Source organism: Rhineura floridana, chromosome 7, assembly GCF_030035675.1.
Source record: "Rhineura floridana isolate rRhiFlo1 chromosome 7, rRhiFlo1.hap2, whole genome shotgun sequence".
In the NCBI taxonomy this organism is placed as follows: domain Eukaryota; kingdom Metazoa; phylum Chordata; class Lepidosauria; order Squamata; family Rhineuridae; genus Rhineura; species Rhineura floridana.
Window position 1 is genome coordinate 36,841,413 of NC_084486.1, and position 19,416 is coordinate 36,860,828.

The 19,416-nt window shown below is 43.6% G+C and overlaps 1 protein-coding gene across 1 annotated transcript in view; it reads right to left on the minus strand.

The window, feature by feature from the left end:
* The window catches only part of SLC29A3 (solute carrier family 29 member 3), a 38,025-nt gene that overhangs the window by 17,242 nt on the left and 1,367 nt on the right, over positions 1–19,416 (minus strand). Inside the window, exon 2 of the mRNA XM_061635252.1 lies at positions 17,699–17,997. Within this exon, the coding sequence (XP_061491236.1) occupies positions 17,699–17,997 (299 nt within the window). The remainder of the gene's footprint in view (positions 1–17,698; positions 17,998–19,416) is intronic.

The following is a 19,416-nucleotide window of genomic DNA, read 5'->3' on the forward strand; positions in this document are numbered from 1 at the left end:
TGCTGCAGATCACAGTGAGGAGCTCCCAGCCCCCCCTACAGACTGCATGGGCCCATGATGCTGGTCTGCACACCCTACTTATCTCTCCTGTTGTTGTGAATGCTGTGTACACTGCGCACGCACACCTACCATCAACGAAGAGGGTGGCAGAAGCTTCTCTAAGGGGCTGATGCCCCTACTGCCATCTTGGTTGATGGCAGGCATGTGCGTGTGCATAGCACGCATGCATGCCATCAACCAAGATAGTGGCAGAGGCATCAGCTCTTTAGAGAAGTCCCCATCACCATCTTAGTTGATGGCAGACATGCATTCAGAGCACGCAGGGCATACTTCCTAAGGACCAATGGAAAGGTAGGTGGGGTATGCGGGTGGGCGGGCACTGCAGGCCCTGGGGCAGGCTGGTGCCCAGGGGCTCAGTCATGCCTGGTGCCAGCCCTGCCTAAGATTAAGCCACTCCTGGGATAAGCAACAATCATGCCAGAGGATACGTTTAAAAATGTTGTAATTTGTTGTAAGTCGCCTAGAGACCGTAGGGTATAAGGCGACTAACAAATGAAATAAATGCATGCATGCATGTATGTATGTGTGGGCAAATGCCTGCTCAAATCTCATAAAATTTAGCCTACCTGCCCAGTATCCTCACATATGCCTGTGTCTGCCATTTGTAGCAAGCTGAAGGGTTGTTTACAAAAAACACACACCATGTCCAGGCTTCTGAAAGTGACCAGTTAAGGACGCTTTCACAAACTGGACAATTCTTTTTTCTTTTTCAGGCTTTCCATGTCCCACAAATTAATAATGCAGGCATGTGTGGGTGCAGGTAGGCCAGTAAACACTTTTATGCGCTAGTAACTTGTGTGGACTTATTTACAGGAAGTGATTCAGCTGCCCTGCAACTCAAGAAGTCTTCTGTTTTATTGCTACTTAATTCTCTCAAACGTCTCTTATTGCACATACAAGAACACAGATAAAGCATCATGATGCGAGCTCATTGTCCTCATGTGAGCTTCTATGTATAGAATTTGCTCTGGAAAATTCCAGAAAAGCTGGGTATATTGATCTTAATAACATTTTCAAGAGGAAAAGCTCCTTTTCTCCAGTCTCTTGCATCAGCCCAATAAGCATTCAGTGTTCTAAATCAATGAAAACTGAGGTTTATAATGAGATGGTGAGTGGACAGACAATGACGTAGTATTAGCCACAGCTTCTCTATCACAATGCAATGAGCTCTGTAAAAATGCTGGATGCTTAAATAGGTACGTATTTGTCTTCTCTAAATGGCAAAAAAAAAAGCCCAGTGGCTTCAGCAAAAAGTCTGCCCTGTGCCGCCAAGATGCTTTTGCAAAGTAGCTTTTTATTCATCTTAAACTTGGCAGCAGAAGCAGCTGGGCTCCCGCTGGGCTAAAAAAGCAGTTCAAGCCCTGGGTGATGGAGCAAGGCACTAGAGCGTTACCTGGATCACAGGGCATGAAATTAGCAGCAGCAAGCAGGTTGCAGCCAAGAATAGCTTGCAGTTGTGAGCTCATCTTCAGATAGCCGAGACCTGCTTCTAACGAGTCTGTGCACGGCCACTGAACTCTTCCCCTCTCCGCTGCTCACTTATCACACCCCAGCACCAAACACCCTGACAGTAGCCAACTCCAAAAGCAAGCGGCTGGGCTGGAAATTTCAATACTTGTGAAAAGGCCACCCCCTCCCATCTGCTGCCTAGAGTCACACTTCTGCTGACCAGATTTTGAATGGAACATCCCTTTTCAATTTTGTTAGTGCTTTCTAGGAGTTGATTATGATCACACAGGCAGGGTTATATATGGGGTTTTTTTTAAGAAGAGGTTAGAACTGTAATTGGTTTGGCTCTGCAATACATATAGCTTGTACTGCAAACTATTCGAAGACCATTCAGAAACTTCAACTAATTCAGAAAACAGCAACTGTTAAGTGGATATGGGTAAGACGCCTTGCCAGCACTGGAACTTCTTCTCTGGCCAGGTTTGCACAACACGGTAAGCCCAACTTACAAATGGGCTGGCTTCCGGAGAGGAACTCACAGCGGTGCTGCTCCTCCCAGCACTGAGATAAGTCAAAATTTGGCTTAGTGTGCGGTCTGAACTCAGGCTTGTGGTTAAGCTCCCTCCTCCTCACTAACCAGGAACTGTAGCCAAGGTGGTTAGCAAAGAGACAGTTTAATTGTGAGCCCAGGTTTGGACACGTTAAGCCAAACCCTGACTTAGTTCAACATGGCCTGGGAGTAAAAATCACCAGAGAGAAGGAGAGGCTGCAAGCTCCTCAATGAGAGCCCACACACTCATCTGGTCCCACTAAGACACAGTTTGGCTTACTATGTCGTGCGAAACAGCCCACTGGAGGCCAGTTTGTTTCCAGGCACAGTTCAAACAGCTGGTTTGGATCTCCAGACACTGGAATGATCTGAAGGGCTGTCTGCTTCTGAACTATGAACCTACCTGATTGTTGAGATCTCCACTGGAGGCCCTGCTCTGTGCCCTCCCCTTAAAAATGCATTTAAAACTTTTATATCCTGCCTTTCTTCCTTAATTGGCCCCTCAAGGTAAATTTACAAAACCAGCCAATCAGGTGAAATGAGATGGGTGGTTACCTGTGAAAGAGCTTTTTCGGTGGTGGTGGTGATGCACTGCTTTTGGGAACTCCCTCCTCATATCTACTCACCAGAATGGTGCATTTAGGCACCAGGAAAAAATGTATTTTTAACCCAGGCATTTAATTATATTTAATTAAAATTTTGTGTCCTGGGTTTTCAGTTGCTGTTTCCTTTTTACTTTTTAGTATCATAACAAAATAATACCATAATATAACAATGTGTAAACTGTCTTGCGGACCTTGCAGTCAAAAGGTGTGGTAAAATTTGTTTTTTTTAAAAAACAGTGGAAATCTTTTTCAGTCATTCTCCAAGGCTTTAGAGATTGCACCCAGGCACCACTACATACTTCCTAACGTATCTCTGCATCCTTGAAAACTAGAAGCTTAAAATATAGTTGAGACCCCCATATATGACAATAATGCACCCAAACACCACATTCTATGTATTACTGTTTTTGCAAGGAACTGAGGAAGACACACAGCTCTGATCACAAGGCAGACTTCGATAAAACAGGCCCATGTGTCTAGCTCAGCGACAGAGTGCATGCTTAGAAAGCAAGAAGTCCCAGGTTCAATCCCTGCCATCTCCAGGTAGGGCTGAGAACGTCCCGTCTGAAATCCTGGAGAGCCACCAGTAGTCAGTGTACGGAGCTAGATGGTCTGACTTGGCATACTGGCAGCTATCTGTAAGACCCCGCTCCCAGACTGAATTCACATCAGGTGCATGCTGCTTTAAAGAATACCTGGAGATCAATGGAAGACACCCACAGAACTCCAGCTTGCTACACCTGCCAGCATCATCCATGCCCTTCCTAATCCCAAGGTTTGTGCAGCATTAGGCTAAGGCCACACCTGTAAAGCACTTCAGTGGGCAACCAGGAGCAGCGCAAGAAGGAAGGGTGAAAAGCAAGTGCCCTTCCCCTGCACTGACTGTACCACCTATGACAAACAATCTAGACTACTACACAGGCTGAAGGAAGAAATCAGTGTGCACGGATGCCGCATAGCTTGTGAAGAATGGATGCACTGAGTCACCCAAGTTGTGACATCTCCTTGCCCCCCCCCAAAAAAGGGCCCATGGCGATGTGGCCTGAAGCTCAGGGGGCTTGTTTTCTGATCACACCTTTAATCACTCTGGGTCTCAGTGTCTTTGCAGAACTGCAGCATTCATACCAGTTCCCCCGGTCATTTATTATTAGAAGAAATTACTGACTGTGCTGCACTTCGAGAAACCACCAGATGGATGGAACTATAATTAAACAACACGCTGCAGGAGATTGCTCTGCTTTGCAGGGCTTAGTTCCAACCAGTGCTTAATTTTTAGAAGAGGAGGAAGAGACGCCAGGACTCAAGTCCCTCCAGGAAATATCACAATCTTTTGCACTGGAAGCCCTTCTTCCTAGTAATACGTGACCTGTGGGGGTTCTGCACATTCTTTGGTGCAGAGGTTACTCTGTGCTGGCTCAGAGACCCTTTCACCTGTTCTTTCTTCGTATGTTTCAGGGTTGAGCAAGGTCAAAGGCTGGAGAGAGAGATGGGAAAGCAAGTCATCTAAGGAAAGGCTGAAGGAACTGGGGTCCCATCCACACGATACATTTAAAGGACCCTGACACCAATTTGACAGTCATGACTTCCCGCAAATAATCCTGAGAACTGTAGAGGGTGCTGACCTCACAGAGCTTTAATTTCCAGCACCCTTCACAAACTACAGTTCCCAAGATTCTTCATGAGTGCTTTACCTGTATGGCGTGGATGTGACCTGTGTACATTTAGCCTGGAGAAGAGAAGTCTGAGGTGAATGGGGATGTGAAGGACTGCCCAACAGAGGGTAAGGGCTTACTCTGTGGTGCCTCAGAGGGCAGGATTAGATATAATCAGCTTGAGGCTGAACATTAGGAGGAACATCTTGACGGCAAAAGGAGTTTGGCAATGGAACCAGTTACCTGATTGGGCTCTCCTTGTTGCAGGATTCCACGCACAGGTTGGTCAGCAATCTGTTGGAGATGTTTGAGCTCTGGATTTCCTGCATCAAGCAGGCGACTGGACTGGATGCTGTACAAGGCCCCCTCCAACTCTATGATTCCATAGGTTATGGCTGAACCCTGGCACAAAGGTTCTTTAAGACTCTGATCTTCGACTGCTGAGAATGGGTTGTTAATCCCACCAAATCAAGCCTGTTTTGTTCATATCTTTTAAAAATCCAACAACCCAAACCTTCCACGACTTTACTACACCATTAGTGCAAGCCAGTCCTTCCTCAAATAGTAGGTCAGGCCTCCTCAGCAGGTTGCCAGGGTTCTTGCTGTGCAATCAACTTGGTTTGCTGGACATATATGCACATTGGGCCTCTTTTGCTGGCATTTCATTTTGCTTTCGCATATCTGGCAATAATGTTGGTGGGATTATTAAAATTCCTGTGCAATGGCAATTCAACTACACCACTCTTCAAATTGTTAAGTGCTGAGAAATATTTAAAGCCTCCACCTTCCATTATTCCTTAGGAAGAGGAGATTGCTTTTGTTTGAACATTCATCCACTTCATGGCAAATCATGCAAAGCTGAGCAGAGAACAATGTCATGGGCTTTGATGCAGGGAGTTAAAGAAAGAGCAGGCGTCCAGTTCAGAAAAAAATATGCAATGACGTTAAATGTTCTTAGTAGACCACTCAGAAAGCATAAGCAAATTTAAAACTCAAGTAGCATACAAGGAACCCATCCCCAGTACAAAATAAAAGGTCACAGCATAACCTAAACTCTGCATAAAGAAATTCTTGCATTTATTTTATTGCTTGTTTTATGTAGTGTATTCTGCTTCTTTCTAGACCAGAGGTAGCCAACACGGTGCTCTCCAGATGTTGCTGAACTACAACTCCCATCAGCATGGCCAATAGCCAGGGATGATGGGACCTGAAGTCCATCAGCTTCTGGAAGGGGCCATGTTGGTCTCCCCTCCCCTCCCTCTGAAGCCCTCATCCCCAATGCAGCAGAAATCTTATTCAGGAATAACTTTGGTGATTTACTAGATACCCGCCCCAAGTCTATCTTTATAGTTATACGGTCTAGAAACTTGCTTTGTTATGTACACATACAGAGAGATTTTGGAGAAGTGGAACTCCATGTCCGATGACCCAGCCTGTGCTCTCCCAGAACTCAAAGTATGCACCTATTCAGTCTTAATGGGGCACCTCCAACAAGTCCCACCGTGATTGTGGTGTGCACAATACACTTCTCTAGACAGTCCTATACATGTGGACACTGTTGTGTGGAGGAAGTTTCATGCCACTTCCTGAGTCTGTGAAATGATGTCTCTTCTATCAGCTAAAAACCTGGTCCCTCCAAATCATGTATGGGGCAATTAACGAAATTTTACATATTAACTCCTACAGAGCTCCAGATAAAGTTACATTTATTTTCCACTGGACTCTAGGAATCAGGTCAGCTTGCTACAGGAAACCTCCTAGGTGGTGAGGTTGCCTGCCTCTTCAAAGGGTTGAACTGTCTTTTAAATATGAATAATTTTTTGGGGGAGGGACTGTCTCTTTCCTCTGCGGACGACAGACTTTCCACTTCAAGATGTCACTTCTGGATTTGTAGGTCATAACTGCTTCCTCATCTCAATACTCTGGACTATAATATTTGCAACTATGGAAAACAACTGCCTTGGCCATACCCAAAGAATGCTAACATCCACATCGTTTTCATTCTTTCTTCTATACCATAAATCAAGTGCCTGTAAATCTGTGTTCTACAATTTATTAAAATGTTTTCTCGCTCTCTTTGAAAGACAGATTATTATTTTTCCCTTCTAAAATGTTAGTCACCTCCAAAACTAAATCCTCACACCCACCCTCCCAGGCCTACCCAATAGGTTGCTTGCTAATTTTATTTATTTATTTATTTTAAACAAGAGTTCAAATTCCCCCTTGTGATTCTCATGCCTTAATAGACTACTGGATACATTTATTCAATTTATTACTGGCATTATATGCGACGTTTTAAGCACAATAGCCCCTTCAAAGTGGTGAACAAGATCTCATAAAAAAATTGTTGTTGTTATGTGCCTTCAAGTCGATTACAACTTATGGTGACCCTATGAATCAGCGACCTCCAATAGCATAAACCACTCTGTTCAGATCTTGTAAGTTCAGGTCTGTGGCTTCTTTTATGGAATAAATCCACCTCTTGTTTGGCCTTCCTCTTTTTCTACTCCCTTCTGTTTTTCCCAGCATTATTTTCTTTTCTAGTGAATCATGTCTTCTCATTATGTGTCCAAAGTATGATAACCTCAGTTTCATCATTTTAGCATCTAATGATAGTTCTGGTTTAATTTGTTCTAACACCCAATTATTTATCTTTTTTCCAGTCCATGGCATGCACAAAGCACTCCTCCAACATCTCATTTCAAATGAGCTGATTTTTAAAAAATATCATCCAAGTACCTTAATGAGCTAAATTCAAGTATTACTGATCGTTTGCAAAGCCCTAGTTGGCCTATGACCAGGGAATCTGAAGGGGTCTTAGTCGCTTATATACCAGCTAGATACTTCAATCATCTGGAGAAGCTCTCCTGACTGTCCCACAGTAATTTCAGATTTGTTTCATTTCTGTGCAAACTAAGGCCTTTAATATAGTGGTACCAGTACTTTGTAACACTGTTCCTAATGGAATCAGACAGGCACCCACAATTCTGATATTTCACAACCTGCTGAAAACATTTCTGTTTCACCATGCGCTTTTAGAGAATTTGAATCAGTGGTGGTCATGTGTTTTGTACTTTATGATTTCATAATGTTTTCATGCTAATACTGTATGTCACCATGATTTTTTTTGAATGTTGGAGGTTTAGAAATACTCCTAGAAATAAAATAAATAAAAATTAAAACCACAATATACCCCCATAAAACTCAGCAGTAGCAAGTAATACACCAATAGCAATTCATAAAAAACAGACTGAAACTGATATGTTTTTTTAAAAAAATCTTTTACATTTCAGGAGAAAAAATGGGGCCATCTGTATTTCTGGGGGAAGAGAGTTTCATTAGTGTGGTGCCATTGCCAAAAAACCCTGCCTCAGTACCCACCTACCAAGATGCACTTTATTTCACAGCAAGGTAAGAGCCTTTCCAAATTTAACTCTTACATTGCAGGCCCCTCTCTGCCCATGGGATAGGACAAAGGCATGCTATCTCTGTCCCCTTATTTCCCCCTTGCTACTTTCACAAAACAACGCCATATTCTATGGGTATACAGTACGTGGAATAAATCCCAAACTCATAATTTCAATCACATGGCCAAAGCAGGAATGTAACCATCTCAATTAAATGACATTTAACAAAGTCCCTTTTTTCAAATGTTGAGGTTTTGTTGCCTTAAATTGTTCTAAGTTGTATTTTTTTAAACTGAATTTTGGATTTGAGTGTGAACCAATATTATTATTGGGAGCCTTTTTGACCAAAAGGTGGCATAGTAATAAGCTTAAACAAACAAACAAACAATATTGCAAAAGAAGTGAATTAGGACAGCCAGGATTAGATGATATAGAGAGATACAGTGGGGTTGCACCTTAGGCAGGGTTAGGTTCTAAAGTCAGCGCGTAAGGCAAAAATTGTGTATAGTCAAAATTACCCTTGAAAATCCCTTAAATCGCCCATAAAGTACAGTATGAAAAATGCATATCTTTAAACACTAGAATCACAGTGCAGCGAGATGCTCACGCTATGAGAGGCATGCGGGAACAGCAACCGACTGAGAGAACAGCAGATTCACGTTTCCCATCTCACATTTACTCCAGGGCATACACTCATTGAGTGGAACAGCAGGCAGAATCACCTGCACTATTTATTCTTTTTTTTTTGCCAAGTGCGTATAGATGAATTTGCGTAAGTTAAATGATGCAACTCCATTGCACTGATTTCATTATCAAGGAGGAATGAACCGAGGACATCAACATGCTCTTTTCTATGAAAAACAAGAACACCACATCCCAGGGCATGATCTGAGGGCACAGGATACAGGCATCTTGCCAAAGCTAAACAGGTCCGGTGCCATCAGTGCCTGGATGGAAGATGATTTGGAAAACCTTATATATGGCACCTTTAATACCAAGATGGAAAAAAAGATGGGATAAAAATGCATTAAAGAAATAAGCAAGAAGCCCAAGTTTGTCATATGAAGGTGAATACCAAAGCTCTGTAATAGGCTTTCAAAGTCTTTGAATGGCAGTCCCTGGATGCTTCGTCTAACTATATAGATTCAAATATAGATATTATTGGGGGTTTTAGATGATGATACACAGGTGTGTAAAGAACTACTCGCCAGCTTGCCTGCAGCAAATAAGAAGTCATTCCTAGGTAAGGATTTTTTTTTGTAAAAGCTGGTAATTAATTGGTTCTTCTGTCCCCTCTCACCCCACTGCCCCCAATACACTCCCTCCCTCCCCATACACGCTTTTCTCCTCCTAGGTTGACCTGCTATAAACATGGGGAGACATATGTAAGCAGGCAAGTTGGCACCTTTTAAAAACATCTGGCCTAGTGACATCTGTGGATTTATCTGCAAAGCCAAAGTCATATATAGGTCACCTTTTCTATCCAAGATGCTTGTTTCACATTTCCAATTATCCAATCCTGACTTAAAGGGCTTTGCTTTTTCTCCAACAAAGGGGCCTCTCCACAAGAGATGGGAGGGAGGGAAAGAAGTGGAAAAGACCACTTTTGAGTATCTTCTGAAGCCAGGTTCCAAATTCAAAGACAATAGACTCTTTTATCATATTACACAGATTGTTTATTCAAGTGAGCACCACCTCACTTGACGCTTCCCAAACACCACAGAAATGTTGCATGCTAACAGATACTGTGAGAAGAAAACTGCAAGCTACTGTTGTAAACATGGACCTGGAACCCACCCAAAGTGGTCAGGCAGCTGTGGGGGGGGGTGCACGGGGAAAAAAGCAGGGCTGGTGGTAGGAAAGCAATTTACCCCAGAGGAGAGGTGCCCAGAGTTTCAAGACATGAGGTGGCTGCCTCACTATATTTTCAGCCTTCATATTAAAACAAGTCAAGAGAAATAGGTTCAGAAAAGTGAAACAAGTCAAATTCACAGTGCCAGACCCTCCAGTGTCAGATCTTTCCCTGAAGGCATCAGGGGACAGCCTGCTAGCGATCAAACACTTCTCACCTACAATGTTACAACTTATACAATATCACAGGAGTGGCTTTATTTGACGGCTCTGTACCTTAATCAGGGCTGTGGAGTCGGTACGCCAAACCTTCAACTCCGACTCCTCTATTTTTCCACTGTCCAACTACAACACCGACTCCAACTCCTCTATTTTTCTACTGTCCGACTCCGACTCCGCCTAAAATTGCTTCTTGTCAATCAAAATTTATTTGGAAGTCAGCGTCGGTACATTTCTACGGACTCCGACTCCAACTCCACCCAAAATTGCTCCCGACTCCGACTCCACCCAAAATTGTTCCCGACTCCGACTCCACAGCCCTGACCTTAATCCCGGCATATACTTCCACATCAACTTGTGAAATCCACACAGTGTTTTGTGACCCTTCACGATGAAGAACAAATATCCCCAAGTTGCTGTTATATCACTCAGAGATTGATGGAGTGACTAGAGAGGCCCCTTTGGGCCCTTTCTGGGCTGCATGAGCTGATGCTAGTTGTACCACGATTTTTGCACCTTGGTGGACTATTAGCAATACAGCAACAGTGTCATTTTTTCCCTTTTCCAGTCAAGAAGTGCTTCCCAATTAGTCCCTAATCTAATTTCTTACTGGGATGCAGTTATAATTGTGGTTCAATGTATGCTGGGGTTCTATCCCAAACAGCATGGCAAAAAAATACTTTCCCCTCACTCATGTTTTTGCCTCAGCTGCTACACCAGCCTTGTAAATAAGCTCACAAAAGTTACTAGCCTGCCAAAATGTTTACTAAACTGCTGGAGGTTGGAAAAGGAAGGATGGAGAATCCCACCCCTCCTCTGGTAACCTATTTGGTTTCTATGCCAGACATGGAGGTGGCTGGAGCGCTCCATACCCCACTCTGCCAGCCTTCTCACTCACCTACATGGAATTCCATGCACACGCCTGAACTCAGTTCCTGGTCACAGGTGGCTAACGGGATAGTGCTTAAAATCAAGACTGTGCTACACCAATTCACATGGGTGAAGGAAGAGTTGCTCACATTTCTGCAAGTTCTACATCTAATGCAATAATTACAATTGCCCATGAGAGTATGCCTCCTCAGTTCTTTTGCCTATCCAAACAACTCCATGCCATAAGCACCAATGAAATATAATGGGTAGTATTTCTAAAGAAATGACCTGAAATTATTCCCTGATTTTGCTAGTGGAAATGTCTGGGGTTAAGCTTATAGGAATATAACAGTCTCTTTGTTTGTGTGAATGCTTCTCTTCCAATCATTCGTACAGATGTTCTCCAGTGCAAAAAAGGCCCGTATCTCTCTACATCTCACCAGCGAGAACAAAAACTACAAATTAAGTCTCAGCTCACACATGAAGTTGCTGAATGGCCTTAGGCTAGTCACATCAGTTTCAGCTTCCTATTTGAAATATGGGGATAGCAGTACTGGCCTTACAGGGATGCTGCAAGGACTGCTGATAATGTATGTGAAATGCTTCAAGTACTTAATGTTTATATAGCACTTTTTATTGCATTTTTAGTGGCGATTTCACTGTTGCTGATTTTTAGTGTTTTATTATCTCATTGATGTGAGATCTTAAATGTTTTGATGGCAAGGTACAAATAAATAGAGCATTACTACTCAAGCCTCATTGATCTAATCTCAAAGCAAGATTTGCTATCGCTCCAGACCTCACATACGCAGAGGTCCACTATTCACTGCTCCATACATTATGTCGGAAATTTGAGTGAATCATTTTGTTCTACAATTCACATATTCGGCAGGTGTAAACTTGGCTCCAAGAGCTAGCAAAGCATTAGGCTGTCTAGAGAAAGTGAGGATTTTCAGTAGAACTGCAAATCAAGTATGTTAATTTTATCCATGCTAGAATTTCAGAAACTAACATTTTAAAACAGTATTAGCATCCAGCCTTGTATTCAAAGATGTGGGGGAGGGGGAACCCTAGTAATATTTGCAGATGCCCATCATGACAGATGTGTTTATGTTCAGCCAATGTTATCAGCTCTCTTACAGAGAAACTAAAAATCCAAGAGACGAAGCTAGGAATTAAGAAGAAAAATGACAAGGTTAGACACAGAGATGCCAAGCAGGGTTTTTCTACTGGCATATTTGCATCAGAGCACCCAGCCCATGAATCGAAAAGCAACAACTTTCTAATCCTGCACGCTAAGATGCGAGGCTCATGGCTGCAGTAGGCAGCCTGTTCACACCTGCCAGTGTTTTGGAAAAAGCCATCAAGTACAGCAGGCAGCTTACAGAATTCCAAACAGGTGCTAAGAGGGTTTCACTTTGGAAAAGCTGGATGATAACTGGCATCTGCAGTTCTGCTGCCATGTCTGCCCCTTTGCTTTTTCAACACATGCCTCATAGCAGAGAGATGAAATGATGGTGGAATGGAATCTGCAAGCAGGCACACACAGGAGGGCCATACATTTTCGCTGACTAGTCAGTAATTATTGTTGGTTGCCACCGTGCCGTTCCTTCTCCTGAGCGCTCTGAGCATGCAACAGCAAACTTGTAATAATGTTGTGAATAACACAGGCATCTGACTGCGAGACTCTCACTTTGCACTGGGCTCTGAAGAGGAGATATGTTCAGCTCCCACCTTCTCTAAAGCCCAGCACAAAATTGAACAAAAAAGCCGTCTGCCTGTATTTGACATGGTTCATTCAGATCACCATATTAACCACAAAGTATGCTATTGCATGACAGCCTGCTTGACTAAAGATTTCATCATACGGCCCATCACTGTGAGATCAGTCCTCTCATCTCCAATACGGGCTGTCAATAGGGAGAGGGCTCTCCAGTAGGAGATTCAATACCATGTGGACAGGTAATCCACTTCTATCAACAGAAACATGGATATAATTTCCCCTCCTCAGCCACAAAGCAAGATGAACCTGATCTATCATAGAGACTGTGAGAGGAGAAAAGGGAGGAGATGTTTTGTATTCCAGTGTTCAGCAGAGCCAAGACAGGCAAAACTGACAAAGAGTTGGAACCAATTCTCAAGGCACTAGGCAAAAGTCTCTGGCATTGAACAGCATGCACTAGGTTTGCTGCTCAGTGCACTTCACTGCATCTACCCTTGGGATGGCTTATCGATGCACATTCCATTGTTCCCTTTTCTCATATTGATCCCTCGTGCAGAAATACCTGCACGCAAACTATAAATAGCTACTATTTTCAAGCGACATTTCGATCAGAAAGCTGAGCAGGCCTTCCCGCTTCTGCAATTTAAGGCCTTAAGTTTACTCTGTGTCCTCTGGGGTCCCCTTCTCAAGATCAAGATTTATTCATTTTTTTACACTTTTCTCAATGTGATGTTCAACTGCCAGCCATCATCGCTCAGCCTACCCTGTCTGAACTTTGTTTTAATCCTCCCTATAGTACTTTGCAATCTGACAGATAGGCTGGTAAGCCTCTGTTACGAGTTTGATAGCACTTGCGAAAATTGGTTTTCCCAGACAGCTGTTGCAACCCATTCCACAAGACCCAGTCCTGCCAGCAAATGCAGGAAACATGCGATTCAGAGAGTACTGGGGGGGGGAGAGAGAGAGAAGAAGCTCCTATGCAGTGACAAGGCAACTTCAACTTTGAAGGCTACATTGGAAACATGTGAAGAGCCCAAAAGTCACAGTTCATTTGCTGATGCCATTCCACTTTGCATGCAGGTGGTCTCAGTTTCAATCCCCTGCATCTCCACATGAGGCTGGGAAAGACTCCTGTGTGAAACCCTGGCGAGTCGCTGCCAGTCAGTGTAGAGAACACTGAGCTAGATGGACCAGTAGTCTGACGCAGCGTCAGGCAGCTTCCTATGTTTATGGTGCTTACCCTAACATGAGAAATGAATTAAGTATCAGGCAAAGTGGGGAAGACATGAGCACAATGTTGGATGGGAACTGGCACTAAAGCAGTACGCTGCCCGGCAGTTCTAAAGTTAAGGCAAGCAGGCATCTTGCCAAATAACCCTGTAGCAATAACAATGATCTGGCCATGGTGACACATGCCTTGGTTACATCCCGTTTAGATTACTGTTACGCGCTCTACGTGGGGCTGCCTCTGAAGACTGTTCGGAAAGTTCAGTTGGTACAATGTGCTGCAGCCAGAATGTTAACTGGGGCTGGTTACAGGGAGCATACTACCCCCCTGTTAAAAAAGCTCCACTGGTTGCCAGTCTGTTTCTGGACACAATTCAAAGTGCTGGTGATGACCTATAAAGCCCTATACGGCTTAGGTCCAGGCTATTTATCAGACCGTATCTCCCTGTATGAGCCTGCCTGGGCCCTGAGATCCTCAGGAGAGGCATGTGATGTTCCTGTATTAGTGTAAATATGGTAAGTGCTGTTTGTATAGGAGATACATGGTAAGTGGAATGAAAGAGGAAGGGGGAGTGAATGGGCAGTAGAATGCTGGATGATTGGCTGAATGTTTAAAATGGCTGACAGTATAAATGGAAGGATGACAGGTAAATCTGGGTGGATGTGAGGTGGATGTTAGTGGGTTGTTTGGGTGGGTTTATGAGAGGAGAGTGTGGAGTTCGGATTAATACTAAGACCAGTACCTCAGGAATAGATGTAACCATATGCTTAAGTGCCTTTTAAAGAAATCTTGTTATCTTTGTTGTTCAATAAATACTTTTGGTTTACCAAAGGCCTGATCCTTGGCTGGGGTTTCACAGACCAGAAGGGAGGGTAAGGTAAATACCAAGGCTGAAGGATAACAAATGGTGGCAGCGGGGAAGGGAAGAATAACACCACAAGCAGTCTGAGTAAATCAAAGGGATTGGGACAGCTTAAGCACGCAGTCACAGAGGTAACCTAATTGAGGGAGACTCAGGCCGAGTCTCTGGGACTACTGGTTATAGGACGTGACTGGTGGTGCTGCCTAGCAGGGGGATCTGTTGAGATCTGTGCTAGAGCGGGGAGAGAAACCATAAAAAAAAGGACAGTCCGGACTGGCGGAGTCCCTGGTGGTGCCTAGAGACAGGCAGTAACCACGAGCAGGTAGGAACCTGACAGGGAGAGCCAGGGAAGGGCGTCACAAGGCCCTTCTCTCAATACCCACATCTTCTCAAGTACGACTGGTGGGGATGCATGAGAGGGCCTTCTCGGTGGTTGCCCCTAGACTTTGGAATTCCCTTCCTAGGGAGGCAAGAATGGCCCCCTCCTTGCAGTCCTTCCGTCGGCAAGCAAAGACCTTCTTATTCCAACAAGCCTTTGGAATTGAAGGCTGTTAAGGATAGGGTGTGAAGGGTGCTGCATTGCTAATGTCTATTATATTATTTTTAAACTATTTTGAACTCTTTTAGCTATATGTGTGTATGGTTTTAATATTGGAAATAGTTTAATTTTATTTTAATGTAGACTTTGTATGTTTTTAATTATATGTATTTTTATCTGGAAGCCGCCGTGAGTTCCAGTTTTGGAAAAATGGCGGGGTATAAATCAAGACAATAAATAAATAAATAAATAAATGACAGTAACAAGGGAAACAGATCTTGTCATCAAGGCCTATCATTCCCCCGAGCTGCAGGAAGCATCTCAGCTCTGAACATCCCAGCAATGGCGCTTTGTGCCCTGAGAGAGGTTGCACCATCCTGGCGAAAACAAAGTCAGCCCCAAAGAGTGTCAGCTGCTACGCCAGCAACTGGGGCCCCACCACGCGAAGACCTAACTGACTCTCAAGTCTAGGGGGACAGACAGGTGCCGTATTAGAGAGCCAATCAAGGCAAACAGACTAAATGAGCTGTGAACAGCTCAAGCAAGGAGGGGCAAGCACAAGAACAGAGGACTTTCACATGACATGTGACCTGGGCGATCCATCACTGAATCTCCTTTCTAAAAAACAACAAATTTTAATACACACACATACACAGCCATCTGTACTGTGCCTGTATTTATTCTGTGGAGGGGCTCATTCCCCACCTTTAAAGCAGCTGCTTTAAAGTGAAACAGCCAACCAACTAAAGTTGGGGGATATGACAGGAGACATCCAGCTTCAATCTCGGCCATGCTAAAGCCACAAGATCTGTCTTGGCAAAAACAATGCCTAGAAGTGAGCTGCTATTGTTCCCTTCTCTCACAGGCAAGTGCCAACTCCATCCATCCATCACTCACTCACCTCGTACCAGAGTTATCCAGTTCTGGTATTCCTGCTAAGAGACAAACAAATCCTGAGCCCAGGATAGGTTTTTGTGCCTGATAGTTTATCAGTCCTCCAGAATCTCATGCCTTGATCCTGCTATTTCTGAGTTAGGGTTTGCAGAACATGGCAGAAGACTTGGATGCCCACTGCATCCTAGCAGGTATTGGGTTGCACCCCCAAGTGCTGCAATAGTCATTCCCTCCATGTCATTCCATAACTGTGACAAATTCCTAACTTGAGCTGCACTACTGTGATGTGTGTGGATCTTTCATTTGATGCTAAATAGCCACGACAATTATGCAGTTAGAGTTTTCTTGCTATATGTATTACAACAAAAGTCCCCATACGTCTGTGAGATTAATACCATTAGATGCAGGCAGAGTGCAATTTCAAAAGTATATCCTTGGTGTTATCACACACAGCAAAGCCTTTTATTCAGAGGTCCTCCAATCCAGACCCTTCCTTATTGCTGACATTTGTCTTCTTACTCCTTTGCAATTCCTATGCAAGACTGGAAAACTTTTTCACGTTTCTACAAAACTATTTAAAATGTCTAGGAGACTGCATAATTTTTAAAAAAACAACACCTCAGCACTGAACTGTACATGCACCAGATTCTTATGTTCCAGCGTTTTATTTTAAAGAGCCTGGGCAAGAAGACACACAGTGTTTCCATCCTGCTCCCATTAGCGCTGATAAACTTTGTGTCCTAGCTGGAGTGCCCGGGGAGCAAGGGCTTTGAGAGAAAGTCTAGACCGTAGCAAAAACATTGATGGATGTGCTCCAGCCCGCTTCCCTTACAGTACTACCCTGAGTGAGAGAGGAAAAAACACACATAAAAGATCAGACAGTGGCAGAGAATTCCAAAAATTAATTATGTGTTGTGTGACGAAGTATTTTCTTTTGTCTGTCATGAATCCCGCCAGTCATCAGTTTAGTTGATCAAACCAACAAACCATCTAGTCCAGCATCCAGTGGACAACCAAATGCAATGCACAAACAGGACCTACATTACGAGAGAGGGACGGGAAAGAATATCTGTATCCTCTTTCTTCACACAATGCATCATTTTCGTAGACCTATGCACCCCTAGGCATATTTCTGAAACTAAAAAGGCCCAAACAAAGCGACATATTTGTAATGTGTGTGCAAAAACAAACCAGAGTTCTCTTTGGTGGCTCTCTCAAAGACACCAAGGAATCGTGTCCTGGGTGCAGAATCACAATGCGACAGCCTCAGTCTATGAGGCAAGTACTATGGGAAGGAGAGGCAGGGTCACACAGTGTGTGGTCTGGTGCAACATAGGACAGGAAAAAAAATCAAAACACAGCCATATTGGAAGAAGAGTGTGGAAAAAGTAGGATTCTGGTGTTTATGGATGAAATTATTGTTTTTCTGCTGTAATTTTGATTAACACTGCTTGAATACCGAGGAATCGACACTGCATCTTAAGCTTCATGTGTTCACTACTAATAACAGTAAGAACATAAGAGCCCATCTAGTCCAGCATGCTGCTTTCACAGTGGTCAAAGACAAGCAGGACCTGAGTGCAACTGTGCTCTCCCTACTTGTGATTACCAGCAACTGGCATTCAGAGGGATACAACCTCTGACAGTGGAAGGTGAACATACCCATTGTGGCTAGTTGTCATTGATAGCCTATCCTCCATGAGGATAAAGACATCAAACCCATGCATTAAATTCACAGAAAAGAGAAGTGTTAACACCGCAAAGTTAAAACCTGAACTCCCAACACTTACACGAATATCTGAAGCTCCCTGCTCAGCCGGAGAGATCTGTTCCGAGCAGTTCTGAAGTTTGTATATCCAGTAATTCTTTGCGGTGATGACAAAGTTCAAAGGCAAGAGAGAAGCAGTCCCCAGAAAGAAGAAAATAATGTAGGTTCCATTTAAGTGATCCTTAGGCTTGTGAAAATCGTATCTGTTTCCCGCTGGCTCCTCACACAGTGGTGTCTCTTGTTGGATGGTGGCATTCAATGGCTTGTACAAAGAGTTAGCACTGTGGTGGTAGTCATCTTCATCCTCCAAATCGACAGCCACTTTTAGAATAAATTAAACACAGGTGAAGATTATGGTCTCATAGCCTGGCATTATCACTAACCCTTCACTCCTGATTAACTATTGGAACTACCAGTGGAAACTCCTGCCACCAGATCCACTGTCGCATTTGGTACTTACTAGCTGGTGCCGAGCAGCAGCTAAGAGGAAGGCACAGGTTCAAATTTCACTTCAGTCATAAACTGTTAAAGGGGGCCTTAGGCAAGCTGCTAGTCATAGGAACAAAGGACACTGTTTTATACTGAGTCAGACCATTGGTCCATCGAATTCAGTATTTTTTATACTGACTAGCAGAGGCTCTCCAGAATTTTAGGCAGGAGTTTTAGCCAGCCCTATTGACGTTGCATCAAAGTAAGTGTTATTCCACACTTTCCAGGGCATTTTCCCATCACTTTCCTTATTGGAAAAAACCTTGATGTTGGGACAGCAGGTTTGTTGCCTCCCAATCAACCACAATCGTGCAACCTGAATTTGCCAGTATGTGACTGAATTCCACCCCAAAATAGCGATAGCTTGGAAGTGCCCAGGGCTGCTGTAAGGCACTGTGTGTGTTTGATGCCCTTTGCACCTGTACACTTGAAATGTGCTATATAAATGCTTTGTAGTTTTAAGAAATAAAACCCATCTGGTTGCCACTTACAGTTGAAGCAACAGTTCAAGCATCCTGAAGAAACTAGTGTTAAAAGCATAGAGATCTCAAAGTAACTACAATAAAAAATATTCTTAGGCATAATGGAACTCGGCTGGCTGAGGCCTGCTCCAGCCCAAGCAGGCCTTCAGAAGGGCACACTGAATGTTCTTACTTAAAACGGAGACTGTTAAATATATTCTGAAATATTCATATGGTTTTATTGGAAGGTTTTTTTAGGGTGTTCATGGAGTTTGCTACTGATTTGCTGTATGAACTGTTAGCTGCCTTGAGTCTTCAGAGAAGGCAGGATAAAATGGCTTGTTATGTAATTAAAATGTGTAAGACAGTGAGTATGGGATAGCTAGTCTCTGCGGGTACGCAGCAAAGGGACAACATTGCATGGAAATAGTTACCTCAGAATTAAAAACGGGATGAAATTACTCTGGGCTGTAAAAGCCAACTTTTTTATACTCTTAAGTTTCTAAGTAATCTCCACTCTTCTAAACCCTATTGTCCAGGTCAGCAGTCAAGAGTTAATGGGTGGTGGGAAGAATAGAAGGGGTTCACTTCCCAGTAAGTGTAGCTGAAGCAGAGGTAGTATATTGTTCCTGGGGGAAGATGGGGGGCACTTCAATGTCAATCAACAGTGGAAAGTTGAACTGGCCATATGAAGGCTTTAGTGACATAAAAGTGCTCTGCAGGAAAGGTAGTATAACTTGATAGTGCGCGCACACACACATACATGTTGCGCTTGAATTCTCTTGGGTCG